This window comes from Carlito syrichta, unplaced genomic scaffold (genome assembly GCF_000164805.1).
Source record: "Carlito syrichta isolate Samal-C Ts95f unplaced genomic scaffold, Tarsius_syrichta-2.0.1 Scaffold301545, whole genome shotgun sequence".
Classification (NCBI taxonomy): domain Eukaryota; kingdom Metazoa; phylum Chordata; class Mammalia; order Primates; family Tarsiidae; genus Carlito; species Carlito syrichta.
This window is the reverse complement of record NW_007245641.1, coordinates 94,574-113,018: the sequence shown is the minus strand read 5'-3', so window position 1 is coordinate 113,018 and position 18,445 is coordinate 94,574. Positions and strand designations below refer to the sequence as shown.

Sequence of the window (18,445 nt, the reverse complement as noted above, 5' to 3'; positions counted from 1 at the left end):
GGCCGGGAGCAGCCATTGCATTCCAGTCTGGGCAACAGAGTGAGATTCCAACTCAAAAAAAAAAAAAAAAAAAGAGTTTAAACTATGTGATAAGTGCTACCGTAGAGATACATTTTATTCTAAGTAAAAAAAAGAAAGTTGACAGGCACGGTGGCTCATATCTGAAATCCCAGCACTTTGGGAGGCAGAGGTGAGAGGACTGCCTGAGCCCAAGGGTCTGAGACCTTATTTCTACTGTAAATCAAAAAATTAGCTGGGCGTGGTGGCACACGCCTATAGTTCCAGTTACACAGAAGGCTAAGGTACAACGATTGCATGAGCCCAGCAGGTCAAGGTTGCAGTGACCGTGAGCATGGCACTGCATGACAAAGTGACACTCCAACTCGAAAAGAAAAAAGAAGGAAGTGATTAATTTTGCTCTGAAGAAATCAAGACAGGCTTTAGAAAGAGGTGACATTTGAACTTATATTGAACCACTAAAGGATGAGTAGAAGGTTGCCAGATAAAAAACATGCCAAGCAGAGGAAGAATCATAAAAACTAACAGCATGGTTAACCTAGAGTACAAGGTAAGGGGTAGGCAGGAGACCTATAAATGAAGTTAGAAAATAAACAGAGAGGCCAGGCACAGTGGCTCACACCTGTAATCCCAGCACTTTGAGAGGGTGAGGCAGGATACTTAAATCCAGGAGTTCAAGACCAGCATAGGCAACATTTGTTGCCAGTGATAAAATTTGAGCTTTCAAGTAAATATCGGAATTTTGAAAAACATGTATCTGCTACAATGAGCCTGGCAATTTTCTGAGATTGATTATGACATAAAGAAATATGGTTTTTTGTATTACGCAATAAAATGTATCAACATTTATGATATGTATAACTCAGTGAACAGTACTTTCCAAATAAACAATGTATAATGCCACAAAATTATGCATAAGTAAAAAATCCATTCAAAATGCAAGATATACCAATGGATTGTAACAGCATGCAAATTTCGACTTCCACACTGCAACTAAACCTTCAGAAAATACCTCTTAGCAGGTATTGGTGTAGTGTAAAAAAAGAATATCCACAACCTTCTGAGAAGGCTATTAAAACACTCCTCCATTTTTCAATTACATATCTGTGTGAGATTGGATTTTTTTTTCATACTTCAATCAAAACAACATATTACAATAGACAATATAGAAACAGATAGAATAAGTTGTCTTCTATTAAGCTAGACATTAGAGATTTTTTTTTTTTTTTGAGTTGGAGCCTCACTCAGTCGCCCAGACTGGAGTGCAGTGGCCGCTCCTGGCCACCGCAGCCTCGACCTGCTGGGCTCTGGCCATCCTTCCACCTCAGCCTTCCATGTAGCCGGAATTACAGGAATGCGCTACCACGCCCGGCTGACTTTTTGATTTATTGTAGAGGTGAGGTCTCGCTGCCCAGGTGGGTCTCGAACCCGCGGGCTCAGGCAATCCACTCACCTCAGCCTCCCAGAGGTACGGGATTACAGGCTGAGCCACTGAGCCCGGCTGACATTAGAGATTTAAACACGTATAAAACAATGCCAATCTTCTGACTCAACTTTTTCTTATTGTGGGAGATATAACTATTTTTTACAATATTATGTATTTGTCACTTTGGGCTTGTCTAACAAAACACCATAGTCTTTTGTTGAAACAACAGAAATTTATTTCCTCACAGTTCTGGAGGTTGGAAGTCTGCGATCAGGTTGCCAGGACAGTCGAGTTCTGGTGAAGGCTCTCTTCCTGGCTGGCAGATGGCCATTTTCTTGTGTTTTTACAACAATCAGAGCGCGAGCTCTGGTATCTCTTCTGAGGGTATCCATTCTATCAGACCAGGTTTCTACCCTTACTTAACCTTAATCACTTCCTTAAGCCCTATCTCCAACATCATTACGTGGGGGATGAGGGATTCAAAATATAAATGTTGGGGGACACAATTCGGTCTATAGCATTCTATCTCTCAGCTCCCCAAAATTAATGTCCTTCTTTCATACCAAATATGTTAATTCTACCCAATAGCCCTAGAAGTTTTAACTTATTCCTGTATCAACTCTAAAATCTAAAGTTCTAAGTCTCATCCAAATGTTATCTGAATCAGATACAAGTGAGACACAAGCTATGATTCATCCTTAAATTCCTCTCCAGATGTGAACCTGTGGAACCAGACAAGTTATGTGCTTCTAATATACTTTATAATGGTGGCAAGCATAGGATAGACATTCTTCTTCCAAAAGGGAGAAATCAAAAGGAAGGAACGGGTGATGGGTCCCAATCAAGTCCAAAACCTAGTGGAAAAATTTCATTAGATCTTAAAGCTTGTGCCAGGCACAGTAGCTCAAGCCTGTAATCCTAGCACTTTGGGAGGCTGAGGCGAGAGGACTGTCTGAGCACAGGGATTCGAGACCAGCCTGGGCAACTTGGTGAGACCCTGTCTCTACAATAAGTCGGGGAAAAAAAAAAAGATCTGAAAGCTTGAATGCCAGATACAGTGGCACATCTGTAATCCCAGCTACTTGAGAGGCTGAGGCAGGAAGATAGCCTGAGCCCAGTAGGTCAAGACAGTCTGAGCAACAATGTGAGATCCTGTCTCAAAAAAAAAAAAAAAAAAAAGCCAGGCAAGGTGCTCAGGCCTGTAATCCCAGCACTTTGGAAGGCGGAGGCAAGAGAAGTGCCTGAGCACAGGGGTTTGAGACCACCCCGGGCAACTTGGTGAGACCTCACTTTTATAATCAATCAAAAAATTAGCCAGGTGTGATGGCATGCACTTGTGGTTCCAGCTACTTGGAAGGTTGAGGCAGAAGAATCGCCTGAGCGCAGCAGGTCAGGGCTGTGGTGGCAGTGTTCTGATTCAAAAAAAAAAAAGGGAGGAAGAGGGGGATGTCGGGGGTTGGGGGGAGGGATGGAGAGAGAGAGAAAAGAGAAGAAGCTTGAGTAGAACTTTCTGGTTTGATCCTCAGCCTCTGGGCCCACTGAGGCAGCAATGTCACCTCCACGGTTTTGTGAGGCAGCCCCCAATCCATGTAGCTGTGAGGATGATCCGGCCCCTGAGGCAGTGGGCAGTCATCCTGACCCCTGAAACTGGAAAGGCAGCCCCACCATTTGAAACCCAGGAGGAAACAACCTCGGCCCCTGGGCCTGTGTTGGGTGTGGCAGCCCTGAGTTTGGTCATTCTTTCCTTTCTGTGAAGTCTGTACACATTTGCAGTTGAACAGCTCTATGGTCCTGTCTTCTAGAATCCAAGAAGTCTAACAGCCTTCCTTTATTCTGTCCCACTTTCTCTGTCCCTTTTAATTCACACTGGCAGTGTGTTTGCTGGTCTAAATCCAACTCTATTCCTGGTTTCTGCTGCGAGGACTGATTAAGTTCATGAGGTCTACACATAATATCAAATGGTTGTTCAGTCACACCCTTAGGCGCTTCTTCGAAAACAAGTTTTCTCAATGTTTTACAATATGGATAGGCTGAGAACTTCTGAACCTTCAAGTCCTGGTTCCTTGTTGCTTAACAACTCCTTCTTCAGTGCATCTTTTTCCTTTCACAAGTCACTATCAGCAGTCAGGAGAAACCAAGGTGGTTCTTCAACACTTTGCTAAGAAAATCTTCTCAGCTAAATATTCAGTCTCACGGCTTTCAAATTCTACCTTCACAAAATGCTAGAATATAGTTTAGCCAAGTGATTTTCTACTGTATATAAGGGTCACCTTTCCCCTAGTTCCTCATTTCCATCTGAGACTTCACTAGAATTGTCTTTAACAACCACATTTCTAGTATGCACCTCAAAACTCTTTCAGCCTTAACCCATTACCCAGTTTCAAATCTCTTTCACATATTTACGTATTTGTTATTATTGAATTTCTCGGTACCAAAATCTGTGTTAATCAGCTTGGGCTGCCAAAATAAAATATCGTATACTGAGTGGCTTAAATAACAGAGTTATTGTCTTACAATCTAGGGGCCAGAAATCCAAGACTGGGGTACAGATGGTTGGGCTCTGGTGAGGGTCCTCTTTCTAGCTTGCAGACAGTTCCTTTTCAGTCTACAGCAACAAGTTAACATATAATGAGCTTATTGGTATTTTAAAAATAATGAACAAATATTTTTAAATTTTCTGCTTTAATTTTTAATATAATAAATCTTGATGGTTATAATTCATATATAAACAAGGGCTCTTTGAGGTCTTCAATACTTTTTAAGAATGTAAAGGATTCATGAGTCCAAAACATTTGAGAACCACTTTAAGGGGAGAGGATGCACTAGAAGAAATATGGGAGGAAGGGAAACCAGTTCGGACAGACTGTTGAGTCTAGGGAAAAGGTGTAAAGAGTCTGGATATAAGACAATGAATATTGAAATAAAAGAAGGTAGGATGGAGTCAAGATAAGTCTTAAGAGGAAATAATATAATTGCGGTCAACTGGAAAAGAAAGGAGATATAAAAGGGACATAAACTAAAACAACTCAAAGATTTCTAGGCTGGGAATGGGAAGTCATTAACAGATTTTAGAATTAAGGAGGGATGGCCGGATGCGGTAGCTCACACCTATAATCTCAGCACTTTGGGAGGCAGAGGTGAGAGGACTGCCTGAACCCACAGGTTTGAGACCAGCCTGGGCAACTTGGTGAGACCTCACCTCTACAATAAATAAAAAAAAATTAGTCGGATGTGATGGTGCAGGCCTGTATTTCCAGCTACTTGGAAAGGCTGAGGCAGAAGCCAGCAGGTTGAGGCTGCAGGGCCATGAGCAGCCTGGGCAACAGAGTGAGACTCCAACTTAAAAAAAAAAAAAAAAAAGAGCTGGGTTCAGTGGCTCAGCCTGTAACCCCTCTGAGGAAGGAGTTTTAGACTGCAGTGAGCTATGATTGCGCCACTGTACTCCAGCCTGGGAAACGGAGCAAGATCCTATCTCTAAAAATAAATAAATATATAAATAAATGAATAAATTAAAAAAGTAAGTTAAAGTCTCCTCTTGTTTGACTTTCTTTCACTGAGTAACTTCATCTCATTCTATAACATTACCTACCACAGATAGTTATGCTGGGAGAGCCAATTTTATATTTCTACCCTCAAACTCTCTTTTAAATTCTAGACCCACATTTCTAACACTTCACTAGAAATTTTCACCTCTGATGGCCCAGAGCACCCTGAAATCACTCTGTCCAAAATGAAACTAACTTCTTTCACAGTTCTCCCTCCATAATTCTTTTTTTTTTTGAGTTGGAGTCTCACTCTGTCGCCCAGACTGGAGTGCAGTGGCCACTCCCAGCCACTGCAGCCTCGACCTGCTGGGCTCTGGTGATCCTTCTGCCTCAGTCTTCCAAGTAGCTGGAACTACAGGCACATGACCCCATGCCTGGCTGATTTTTGATTTATTGTAGAGATGAGGTCTCGCCAAGTTGCCCTGGTGGGTCTCGAACCTGCGGGCTCAGGCAATCCTCTCATCTCAGCCTCCCAAAGTGCTAGGATTATAGGTGTTAGCCACTGTGCCTGGCCTACTTATTTATGTGTATATATCCTCTGCCAAGTTAGAATGTTCTCAAGGCTATCTTCACTCTCATTATGAATGGTACATTCGGTCTTATAACAGAGAATAAATTCACATAATGTATTAGCATAATTTTTTGGGGGGACTGGGGTCTCACTCCACTGCCCAGGCTGAAGTGCAGTGGCATGCTCACAGTCATCCCAACATCGACCTGCTGGGCTCCGGCAATCCTTCCGCCTCAGCCTTCCAAGTAGCCGGAACTACAGGCGCAAGCTACCGCGCCTGGTTGATTTTTTATTTTATTGTAGAGATGAGGTCTCACCAAGTCACCCGGATTGGTTTTGAACCGCAGGCTCAGGCAATCCACTCACCTCTGCCTCCCAAAGTGCTGGGATTACAGGTTGAGCCACCGATCCCAGTCTTGTTATAATTATAGACATACTGAACTCTGAGGATTTGGAGGACAGATCTATTATCATATTCATCTTTTTTTTTTCTTTGTTGCCCAGTCTGGAGTTCAGTGACACAATCACAGCTCACCGCAGCCTAGAACTTTTGGGCTCAGGTGATCCTCCCATCTCAGTCCCCTGAGCAGCTAGGACTCAGGCGCATACCACCACAACTAGCTAATTTAAAAAATTTTTTTGTAGAGACGAGGCTTCACTATGTTGTCTAGGATGGGTTCAGACTTCTGGACTCAAACAATGCTCCTGCCTCAGCCTTCCAAAGTGCTGGGATTGCAGGTGTGAGCTACCACACCTGGCCATATTCGTCTTATCAGTCTTATTCTTAGTTCTGTAATTATTTTATGAAAGGGGGAGAAAGGAAAAGAGGAAATTATCATATTCCTTCTAGCTCTCTTGAATGGCTGCCAACCTCACCCCACTATGCTAGCTCATACTTCAGGACTCTGCTTAAATTGTACTTCCTCAGGTACTTTACCTGACCATATCTAAAAAGTGCCAACAATTGCACTAAGGTAGTATTCTTCTGCTAAACTGACATAACTCTAGTGGCTAGGTTTATTGAACAAACGAGACATTATAGGAATCTTATGGAATTATGTATTATTACTGTATGATTATTACTTATATCAAATGAAAGGAACAACAATCTAAAAATAGGATTTTTATTTGGCTTTGAAAATTTTACTTTCCTATAAACATATGGACTTCGCAGAAACTTGGATGGATTTAGAGTCTATCATACTCAGTGATCTATCACAGAAACAATGAACAGAGTACCACATGTTCTCACTCATATGCGGACCTTGAACAATTATCATAATACTATAAGAAAGGGATTGGCAGCAGTGGAAAACTGCCGCGGGAGGGGAGTGTGGGGTTGGTAGTTGAGGGAAACTGCCAGGGGAGGGAGGGGCATACTTCATCAACAAGGGTGCCTGCATAATGAACATTTGTATACCTAATTCTGAATTGTACCCCACCATCTTTAAAATAAAGGGAAAAAAAAGAAAATATTACTTTCCTAATTACAATCACTAATAATGTTCACTTTCTATTACTGGATACATATAGAAGAACAGTCTATAACTGAAATACAACAATGGAATTTCCACACATGAAGAACTAAAGAATCTGATGCCTTTTTAGTATACCAAAAAGGAAAAGTATTTTCCTACTTTGTTCTCTTGGCAGAGATGGCTAATTGTCTCTGTTCTCTCCTTTATCAGTACTTACATCTTCTGATTATTTGCTGGGCATATACACTGAGAAAATGATTGAAATTTCTAGCCTCCTTTACAGCGGCCATATGACAAAGGTCTGACCAGTAGGAGGCAACCCAAAATAGTATGCAACACTTCTGAGAAGCGTCGCTGGCTGCTGTGGGGTTGGGTAGAGGGAAGATGCGTCTTTCTCCTAGCCTTTTTTCTTTCCTGCAGATTGAAATGAGGATATGATGGCTGAAGGCAGAGAACTATGTTGGACTGTAAGGTTCATGACATTGAAGACGGCAGGCTAACCAAACAGAGTCTGGGTCTCTGATAATTACTGCTCTCCATGCTGGCCACGAACTACCTATATCTACTTTAAAGACAAAGTTCTTTCTGTCTCTTCGTTCATTTGGACTTTCTATCAAAATACCATAAACTGAGAGCTTATAAACAACAGAAAATTAGCTCTCTGGATAATTCTCTCTCTGGAGTTCTGGAGGCTGGGAAGTCCATGATTAAGCTATGAGCAGGACGGGCGTGGTGGCTCACGCCTACAATTCCAGCACATTGAGAGGCCAAGGTGAAAGGATTGCTTGAGTCCACAGGTTTGACACCAGACTGGGCAACTTGGGTGAGACCTCAGCTCTATAATAAATTTTTTAAAAAGTGAGCCAGGTGTGGTGGCATGTGCCTATAGTTCCAGCTATTTGGAAGGCTAAGGTGGAAGGATCACCTGAACCCAACAGGTAGAGGCTGCGGTGGCAGTGAGCGTGCCACTGTACTCTAGCCTGGGAGACAGAGTGAGACTCCAACTCAAAAAAAAAGGTATGAGCAGATTTGGTCTCTGGTGAGGGCCCACTTTCTGCTTCACAGATGGCACCTTAATGCTGTATCCTCACATGGTAGAAGAGGCTAGCAGCTCTCTGGGGTCATGTTTATAAGGCTCCTGCCCTCACAGCCTAATCACCTCCCAAAGGCCCCACTCCTAACACCATCACATTGGTGATTAGGTTTTAACATATGAATCTTGGGTGGAACCCAAACATTCAAACCACAGATGAGGTCTTGCTATGTTGCCCAGGCTGGTCTTGAATTCCTGGGCTGAAGCAATCTTCTAACCGCAGCCTCCCAAAGTGCTGAGATTACAGCCATGAACCGCCATACGCAACTCGAAGTTGCTTTGAGCTTTCAATATCTCACAGCCCAACTCAATCTTAATATACAGCTCTGAAAGCATATTAGAAATGTAGTCACCTGACAAATTCTGTCTGTTGGTTTCACTTTCTCTGTTGCTGGAAGTAGAACCTGGTTCTGAAATGCTGTTCTCTGTTCCTCCCATTAGAGGTCGCAAATGGCTTATAGATACTTGCTCAATAAAAGATGTGCCATGCTTATGGAAGTACCACCATTCAAATATCTATGACAAACAGAAAACATTCTTCACTTAAAATGCAACTGATCAGCAGATATGTGAGCTCAGGATGTTCCTATTCAATTCAGCATTTTAAATGCATTCTCCTTCAAAAAAACCACCCACAAACACAAGATTCACCAATAGCACATGCTGTGTAAAAGTGAAGCTTCTTTTTTATAGTTTTGTCATAAAATTTAGACAAGCGTAAGCAAAATGATGCATACATAATAAAGTATTAAAAAACAGTAAGACATTTAATCTATAAGTAACTGTTACATTACATTGTCATTGTATTCTATCTGTAGCATAATTAAAAAGTTGGGGTTTTTTTTTTTTAAAGCAGGATTTATTGAGAGGACAGAAAAGCTCCCACAGTGGGAGGGAACCTGAAGGGACCGCCCAATTTAAAACAACCAGCATAGTGGATTAAGCCCTAGTCTAGGACTGGAATGCCCACCCTGAACTCCCAAATCAGTCATTTGTTTGCTGTGTACTTTGGACAAGTCACTTAATCTCTAACATCTCTGAGCTTCAGTGTTCTCATCTACTATAATTAGCAAGAATTATAAGAAAGTGGCCAGGTGCAGTGGCGCACACCTGTAATCCCAACGCTTTGGAAGGTGGAGGTGGGAGGATCACTTGAGTCCAGGAATTCGAGACCAGCCTGGGCAATACAGAGAGTCCTCAATGCTACAAAAACATTTTGACAAATTAGCTGGGTATGGTGGTGCACGCCTATAGTTTCAGCTACTTGGAAGGCTGAGGATGAAGGATCACTTGAGCCCAGAAGCTAGAGGTCACAGTGAGCTTCGATCGTGCCACTGCACTCCAGCTTGGGCAACAAAGTGACATCTGATTCAGAAAGAAAAGAATAAGAAAGCACTTTCAAAGTACTTTGAACCAAAAAGTATTACTCCAATATTTGGCAATATTACTAATATCAATCAGCGTAGGTTGATTCCCATATTGAACCAATTCAAAATCAGAATATTCCCTTCTGTCAGTTTCCATGGTTATAAAACAAGTAATCAAAAGAAGCTCTCTGGTCAAATTAGCAGAAATTTTCCTATGTGGACACCACAATCTTCCCAGCTCCCTCTGCCTGACTCCTGTGGGCTTCAGCTAACATTTTACTTCCTTGGGGAATGTTTCCGATTCCACAGAACAAAACAGATATGTATCTGTTTAATGCACTTCCATTGGATCCTGTGTTTTCATTTCAGAGTAATCTTTTTACCCCTTTTTTTCTTGAGTTGGAGTCTCAGTGTCTATCACCCAGGCTGGAGTACAGTGGCATGCTCATGGCCACTGCAGCCTCGACCTGCTGGGCTCAGGTAATCCTTCTACCTCAGCCCTCCAAGTAGCTGGAACTACAGGCACATGCCACCATGCCGGGCTAATTTTTTGACTTATTGTAGAGACTAGGTATTGCCAAATTACCCAGGCTGGTCTCAACTCCCCGGACTCAGGCAATCCTCTCACATCTGCCTTCCAAAGTGCTGGAATTACAGGCATGAGCCACCATGCCTGGCACTCTCATTTTTTTCTATTATGCCACTAGTGTTTTATGCTCAGTCTGAAATGGACTCTCTGCTCACTCTAATTGAGTCAGCAAGAAATTAATTACCACCAAATATGGCCCTGATTTGATTTCTACCATATGTTTTAGTCAGAAGTGGGCTGAAACTTCTTTAAAACAACCAGAAGAAATTACACAAACAAATAGTTCATGTGACAGAAAAGACAAGATTTATATTGGATGTATCTTGGATTAAAAAACTGGATAAAGGCCAGGCTCAGTGACTAAGCCTGTAATCCCAGCACTTTGGAAGGCCAAGTTGAGTGGACTGCCTGAGCCCGTGGGTTTGAGATCAGCCTGGGTAACTTAGTAAGACCTCGTCTCAACAACAACAACAACAACAACAAATTAGATAAATACTGTCAAGGACAATAATTATAAGGGCACTATATGAAGTGCAGGTGGTTTGTTATGAATGAAGCTGGAGATTTTTTCAACATTTTTTTTTTCAGTCAGTCTCGCTCGGTTGCCCAGGCTGGAGTTCAGTGGCAAAATCATGGCTCACCACAGCCTTGACCTCCTGGGATAAGTGATCCTCTTGCCTCAGCTTCCTGAGTAGCTGAGACTATAGGAGCACACCACCAAGCCTGGATATTTTTTTTTTTCGAAGAGGACTTGCTATGCTGCCCAGGCTGGTCTTGAACTCCTGGGTTTAAGCCATTCTCTCACCTTGGCCTCCCAAAGTGCTCGGATTATCGGCGCAAGGCATGGCACCTGGCCCTTCCTCAACATCTTTTTTTTTTGAGTTGGGAGTCTCACTCTGTCACCCAGACCGGAGTGCAGTGGAACACTGACGGTCACTGTAGCTTCAACCTGCTGGGCTCAGGCGATCCTTCCGCCTCAGTCTTCCAAGAAGCTGGAACAACAGGCGCATGCCATCATGCCTGGCTAATTTTTTGATTTATTTAGAGACAAGGTCTCATCATGTTGCCCAGGCTGGTCTCAAACCCCTGGATTTAGGCAATCCTCTTGCCTCCACAGCCTAAAGTGCTGAGATTACAGGCGTGAGCCACTGCACCCATCCTTTTTCAACTTTTAAGTCAACCTTTTTTTTGTGTGTGAGTCAGGATCTCACTCTGTCGCCCAGGCTGGAGTGCAGTGGTGCAATCACCGTTCACTGCAGTCTCGACCTCCTGGGCTCAGGCAATCCTTCCACCTCAGTCTCCTGAGTAGGTGGGACTACAGGCATGTTTTTTAAAAAAATTGTTTTTACAGAGACTAGGTGTCACTATGGTGCCCAGGCTGGTCTTGAACTCCTGGGCTCAAGCGATTGTCCCACCTCAGCTTCCCAAAGTGCTGGGATTACAGGCATGAGTTACCGCGCCCAGCTAAGTCAACACAAATAAACAATCATAATAATAATTGCTGATTCTTATCAAAAGTTTCCTATGAGCCAAGCATTATACCAAGTCTTCTACCTGTATTATGTTATTTAATCCTTATAGCAGCTGATTTTAGAGGTGAGAACACATACTCCAAATTTAAATAACAAGCTCTAGTTCATATCACTGTTAAGTGGCAGAGCTGGGATTCTTATTCAGGTTTGGCTAATTTCAGAGCTTGTAACCATTACACTAGACTGCTTCATAAGTGTACATCACTGCATATGTTCTTGAAAATGTATGTCTATGCAAACTTTTTTTTTTTTGAGGCAGAGTTCCACTCTGTCGCCCAGGATAGAATGCAGTGACACAATCACGGATCACTGCACTGCAGCTTCCAACTCCTGGGCTCAAGCGATCGTCCTGCCTCAGCCTCCTGAGTAGCTGGGATTACAGGTGCATGCCACCATGCCAAGCTAATTTAAAAATAATTTTTTTTGGTAGAGATAAGGTCTCACTATATTGCCCAGGCCGATCTCAAACTCCTATCCTCAAATGATCCTCTAATCTCAGTTTTACAAAGTGTTGGGATTACAGGCATAAGCCAGTGTGCCCAGCCTGTGTGTACACGTTTGATAAGTCCAGGAGGTACAAGAAATTATAAACACAACAAACTTTGCTAATAAAAACCCAGCAAAAATCCCAGAATGACACATTTTAACCTTTAAAATGTTATTTGAATTTCCTAATTTTTGCTTTTTTTTTTTTTTTTGAGTCAGAGTCTCACTGTCACCCAGGCTAGAGTGCAGTGGCATACTCACAGCCACCGTAGCCTCAACTTGCTGGGCTCAGGTGACCCTTCCACCTCAGTTTTCCAAGTAGCTGAAACTCCTGGAGTGTGCCACCACACCCAGCTAATTTTTTGATTTATTGTAGAGGCAAGGTCTTGCCATGTTTCCTAGGCTGGTCTTGAACTCCTGGGTTCAGGCAATCCTCTCACCTTCACCTCTCAAAGTGCTGAGATTAGAGTCGTGAGCCCCCGCACCTAGTAAATTTTGCTTATTTAAAATTGTTTTTAAAAGAGCAACCAAAAAAAATTTTAAAGGTGACATGATATATATGAATGTAGGGGGAAGTTATCCCTTCTTTTTTTTTTTGAGTCGGAGATTCATTCTGTCACCCAGGCTGAAGAGCAGTGGTATGCTCATTGCTATTGCAGCTTCAAGTTCCTAGGTTCAGGCAATCTTTCACCTCAGTCTTCCAGGTAGCTGGATCTACAGGTGCATGCCACCGTGCCCAGCTAATTTTTTGACTTATTGTATAGATGAGGTCTTGCCAAATTGCTCAGGCTGGTCTCAAAACTTTGGACACAGGCAATCCTTTCTCCTCCATTTCCCAAAGTGGTGAGATTACAGGCGTGAGCCACTGCACCTGGCTATACCCCTCTTTATAAATGAGGAAATTATTATTGAGATAGTTTATGTGACTTGTTCGAGTTATCAGCTAATAAATGGCAAGTCAAGATTCCCAAGCATATTTTCTGGTTCCAAACCCAATACTTTTTCCACTATATCAGCCACAGCTGGGAGCAGTGGCTTACGCCTATTAGAGACAGCTTATTTTCTGCTTTTAGGTTTTTGCATGCTATCAATTACATATGCTAAAATGTGCTTAACTGTGAGTAGGCTTTATAAATCAGTAAATTCTGAGGCTTATATTAACATATAGTTTTTATTCTTAATTCTTCATTTTTTTTTCTTTTTTTTCTTTAAAGTCAAATGAAGCTGGGCACAGTGGCTCACACTTGTAATCCTAGTACTTTGGGAGGTAGAGGTGAGAGGATTGCCTGAATCCAGGGGTTCGACACCAGCCTGGGCAACCTCATCTCTACAATAAATCAAAAAATTAGATGGGCGTGGTGACGTGCACCTACAGTTCCAGCTGCTTGGAAGGCTGAGGCGGAAGGATTGCCTGAACCCAGCAGGTCGAGGCTGCGGTGGCCATGAGCATGCCACTGCACTCCAGCCTGGGCAACAGAGTGAGACTCCTACCCACAAATAAAAAATAAAATAAAAATAAAGCCAAACGAAAATCCTTTTTTTTGGTCTGGCATTTTACTTTAACCCAACTAGTCGTGTTAGTCTCTATTTAAAAAAAAAAAGTCCCATACACCAAATGCTATTTTTTTATAGCTGGAGAGCACCACCTAGAGATAAGAAAAAAGAACAGAAAAATTCATTGGCCACGCATGACATAAAACTTCTTAAGATTTTTATCTGTAGCACTATTTCTCCAAAGTATACACTAGGAAACACCAGATTTAGGGACGTTAATGGGGATTATAAAATTTAAAAATATTTTTAAAGTTAAAAATGATATCTTGTTCAAGGAAAAGTTGTATTATAGTTAAACAGGTTTCTTTATCGTGGGACTTCTCCGAATAATAACAGCCAAAATTCGCTAAATGTTCACTCTGAGCCAGCTACCATGTTACTAACTTTTATACACGTTATCTTATTTAGTCCTCATAATCCCATAAACTGGGTACTACTATTATCCCCAGTTTACAGATGAGGACGCTGGGCCTGGAAAAACTATAGGCTGAATTCAAGACACATACATTTTAGTCTGCCCAATGTTGCTAATGCTAAAATAATGGTACTAGGTGCGGTGGCTCACACCTGTAATCCCAGCACTTTGGGAGGCTGAGGCGAGAGGATTGCCTGAGCCCAAGGATTCAAGACCAGCATGGCCAACTTGGCATGACCTCGCACCTACAATCAATCAAAAACCTAGCCAGGTGTAGTGATGCATGCCTGTAGTTCCAGCTATTTGGAAAGCTGAGGCAGAAGGATAGCCTGAGTCGAGCAGGTCGAGGCTGCAGCAACCATGAGCAGTCACTTTACTCCAGCCTGAGCGACACCATGAGACTCCAACTCAAAAAATATACAATACAAACCATACGATATAATACAGTACAATAAAATAAAATATTGGGTTGGGTATTGGAGAGGCTGAGAAGGAAGGCTCTTCTGAGCCCAAGAGTTTGAGGCCTTAGTGCACTATGATCCCACCTGTAAATAGCCATCCTAGGCAGCAGTTAGACTCCATCTTATTTATTTCATTTATTTTTTTTGAGTGGGAGTCTCACTGCAGCCCAAACTGGTCTCAAAACTTTGGACACAGGCAATCCTCTCTCTTCCATTTCCCAAAGTGGTGAGATTACAGGCGTGAGCCACTGCACCTGGCTATACCCCTCTTTATAAATGAGGAAATTATTATTGAGATAGTTTATGTGTCTTGCGCGAGTTATCAGCTAATAAGTGGCAAGTCAAGATTCCCAAGCATATTTTCTGATTCCAAACGCAATGCTTTTCCCACTATATCAGCCACAGCTGGGAGTGTGCCAGGCTAGAGTGCAGTGGCACGCTCACAGCCACCGCAGCCTCGACCTGCTGGGCTCAGTTGATCCTTCCACCTCAGCCTTCCAAGTAGCTGGAACTACAGGCGTGCCACCACACCCAGCTAATTTTTTGATTGGTTGTAGAGACGAAGTCTCATCAAGTTGCCCTGGCAGGTCTTAAACCCTAGGCTCAGCCAATCCTCTCACCTCACCCTCCCAAAGTGTTGGAATTACAGGCTTGAGCCACTGTGTCCAGACATTTATTTTTTAATTGGGAAATTTGATATAAAATCTGTGTATTCAGGTTCTTGTAAAATCACTTGAAAAATTGAAAGATCTGCAATAATCCCTTTTAGAAGGAGCGTGCACTGTCTAAATTTTCCAGTCCTCAAAGGAACTTTGTCCATTATACTTATTTTTGTTAGCAACATGGGTCCTATAGGCATTTAATTTCAAATCCACCAAGCCCCAGCCCTTCCCCCACTATATTATAGAAGTCTTTAATATACAAATACAGTCTCTAAAAGGAGATGCAGTGGTCTCCAAACTTGTTTGAATAGGTAACTCTTTTTTCAAATACTGAAAACATTTTTAAAATGCTGATTCATAAATAATTATAATTTATAATTATTGTAACCATATAAAGGATCTCTTGATAAATACTAAAACATTAAGAATGAAAATGGAAGCTACTTACAAATATTAGTCCTGATATTAAAGAAGATGTCCCTGTAAGTGCCACATAGAATTTGGGTGTCAGTGAATTTAAAAATACTGCCACTGTCAAAATAAAAACAAATCAAAGTTAAAGAAAGGCAAATTTATTTGTACTTAAGTTACAAATATGCAGGTGTCTTTATGAGTGGAGGCACACAAGTAGTATGAAATTCATTTCAGGAAACTGCAATTTTACATATAATATACACAAATATATTAATTATATTAGCAGCAAATCAAAATAAGAAAATTCAGATTGCTTTTGAGAATAAAACTAAAGTGCTTATAAGTCAAAATTTGGATAAGAACTTCTGCAAATCTACAAAAATAAGAAGCTAAACAAACATGCCTTTAGAAAGGAGCTTTAAAACTACTCCCTGATTACTTCATTGAGATACAAAACCAGCAACTCAATTTACAGGGAAGGAAACAGTGTATGTATTTGGTAAATCAGCTAGAGAGGCAAAAACAGCTCAAAGACAAAAGCAACAGAGCTCTCTGAAGCTGACTTGCTGAAATCTTGCTCAGTTCTTCACTTCAAATAACTGTCTCATAAATAATTAGGGTTTTAGAAAGAAATAAAAATCTGTAATCGTCAACTATTCTCATCTAAATGTTGCATCTGGTTAATATGTAAAAAAATAAATGATAAACCAATGAATAACATTTTACTGAGCATTCAAACCACCATTAAGTACTTCATTTACCTGTTACAGAAACACCAAACTAGCTCTTCAGTCTGCTTTAGTATGCTAGTTATATCTGAATTTACGTCGTACCCATTCTCTTAAAAAATCCAAAATATTTTGGAACATTATCTCACAGTCTTTCATGTCATCTCATATTACAAGAAAGGAGACATCCGCCTTCTTTTGCTACAGAAAAACCCATCACTGCACGGATAATCAAAGTCACCATATAACAGAAATGCTCCCATCTTGTTCTAAGGTCGCTGCTAAGAGCTTGAGAGAAATGACACGGTGAGAGGACCTGGGCCTCATTCAATTGGTCCTGTCTACAACTAAAGAACAGTACAGTATTTGCAGAATCCACTGGAAACATCTCACGCCTCTTTGTATCCTTAACACAGGCTACACAGCAAACGCTCTACAGATGCTGAAAAACCAACAAAAACCACTGCTGTTTGTGGCCCTTTCTCTTTACTTCCTGCAATGTTCTGTTCTATTGCTCAAGAAGAAGCCTAAAAGAATAGACCAAAATATCACAAGAACTCTTTCTTGTTTGTTTGTTTGTTTTTTCAGTTGGCGTCTCACTCTGTCGCCCAGACTGGAGTGCAGTGGCCGCTCCCGGCCACCGCAGCCTCGACCTGCTGGGCTCCGGCGACCCTTCCGCCTCAGCCTTCCGAGTAGCCAGAATTACAGGCATGTGCTACCACGCCTGGCTGACTTTTGATTTATTGTAGAGATGAGGTCTCGCTGCCCAGGCGGGTCTCGAACCCGCGGGCTCAGGCAATCCACTCACCTCAGCCTCCCAAAGGCGCGGGATTACAGGCTGAGCCACCGAGCCCGGCTAAGAACTCTTTCTTAACAGAACAATTTTAAAACAAGAGAATGGTCGACTAAGATCATGGCCTTTTTTTTTTTCCCCCAAATTTTTGGATTACAGATGTGCTCATCTTTGCTGTCTGGTGTGGGATCCTCTAGCTGAGTGGCAGAAGACGTAAAGGAATGATTTTCAAGGGCCCCTAACCAATGGCCGGGCGTATATAAATTCTGTATCCAAATCCGACAATACTCTCTTCCGTCCTACCACCTAAAGCTCACAGCTGGTCAAGTGATTTTTTTTTTTTTCTCCCTCGGATAAACAAGGACACGACAGAGAGAGGGGGCGGATCTTAAGCGCTCCCGGGGGGAGCCCAGGGCTGCTGCTGTGGCTTGACCATCAGCTGCGGGCTTGCAGCCCAAGGGAAAGAGAACCCGCTGGGTCGAGGAACACCCACCCTTCCGAGGCCTTCCGTGCTCACGGGAATCCCCTGCCCTTTGGCCTTCGGCCCCGGCACCTCTCCCGCACCCTCTCCCCGCCCCTCCTCGGGAGGTCCGGTCCTCTCACCCGCCGCCAGGTTCTCACACAGCCTCAGAGGGACCCTCAGAGCGTAAAGCAGCCCCAGCCCCGCCACGAGCCACAGCGAGGGCCCAGCCTCCGCCAGCCCGGCCCGCAGCCGCCCCCTCCAGTCCGGCGGCGGGCTCGGGCCGGGAGCAGGAACCGGAGGAGAGGCCGCAGCCGCCACGGCCTCGCTCAAGCAGCCGCGGTCCGCCATCTTGCCGCTCCCGCAGCCGCCGGGCGCTGCGAGCGGAAGGAGGGCAGGAAGCCGGGAGTCGGGAATCCTGGGATAGTGGCGGACCTGAAGTTGGCCTCCGGGAAGGCCGAGAGTCCTGCGGAGCGGGGACCGAGGGGATCCGGAAGGTGGAGGAGCGCGTCCCGAGATCGCGGCTCCCCATTCCTTCGCGGGGCAGGGAAGGGGCGCGTGGGGGCGCCTGTTCTGGAGGGGATGGACTGAGATGGGACCCCAGAGTGAAGTGTGACTGCTTCTGACCAGACGAGGGTCACCCTCCTCTCCCACCCCCCCGTGGCTGGAAAGGCCACCGGTCATTCATTCATTCCGGGGTCCGAGCAGCTCTTAGCGCTTTGGACTCGGCTGCCCTGGAGATCCCTGGTACCAGGGAAACTTGGAGGGCCGATTGCTATTTGATCGGATGGATCCCGGGCGCCGAGAATTGTAGAAACACGCTGCCGGCGCCCGGGACCCGAACAAGGAAACGAACGTAGCTCCGTGAGAAACGTTAGACTGAAAGATCCCTGGCGGCAAAGCCGACTTCCGG

The 18,445-nt window shown here is 43.4% G+C and overlaps 1 protein-coding gene across 5 annotated transcripts in view; it reads right to left on the bottom strand.

Annotated features, from left to right (window-relative positions):
* ST7L (suppression of tumorigenicity 7 like) overlaps positions 1-18,083 on the bottom strand; it is a 92,574-nt gene extending 74,491 nt beyond the window's left edge. Inside the window, exons 1-3 of one of the 5 annotated variants that reach the window (XM_008054843.1) lie at positions 17,676-18,083; positions 15,586-15,668; positions 8,425-8,587 (exon numbers count right to left, since the gene is read on the bottom strand). In XM_008054843.1, coding sequence (XP_008053034.1) covers positions 8,425-8,587; positions 15,586-15,668; positions 17,676-17,883 — 454 coding nt within the window. In that variant the 5' untranslated portion in view covers positions 17,884-18,083. Of the gene's footprint in view, positions 1-8,424; positions 8,588-15,585; positions 15,669-17,675 lie in introns of those variants that run through there. The other 4 variants (XM_008054845.2, XM_008054844.1, XM_008054846.2 and 1 more) reach the window with 4 other exon arrangements.
* Positions 18,084-18,445: the final 362 nt, after the last annotated feature.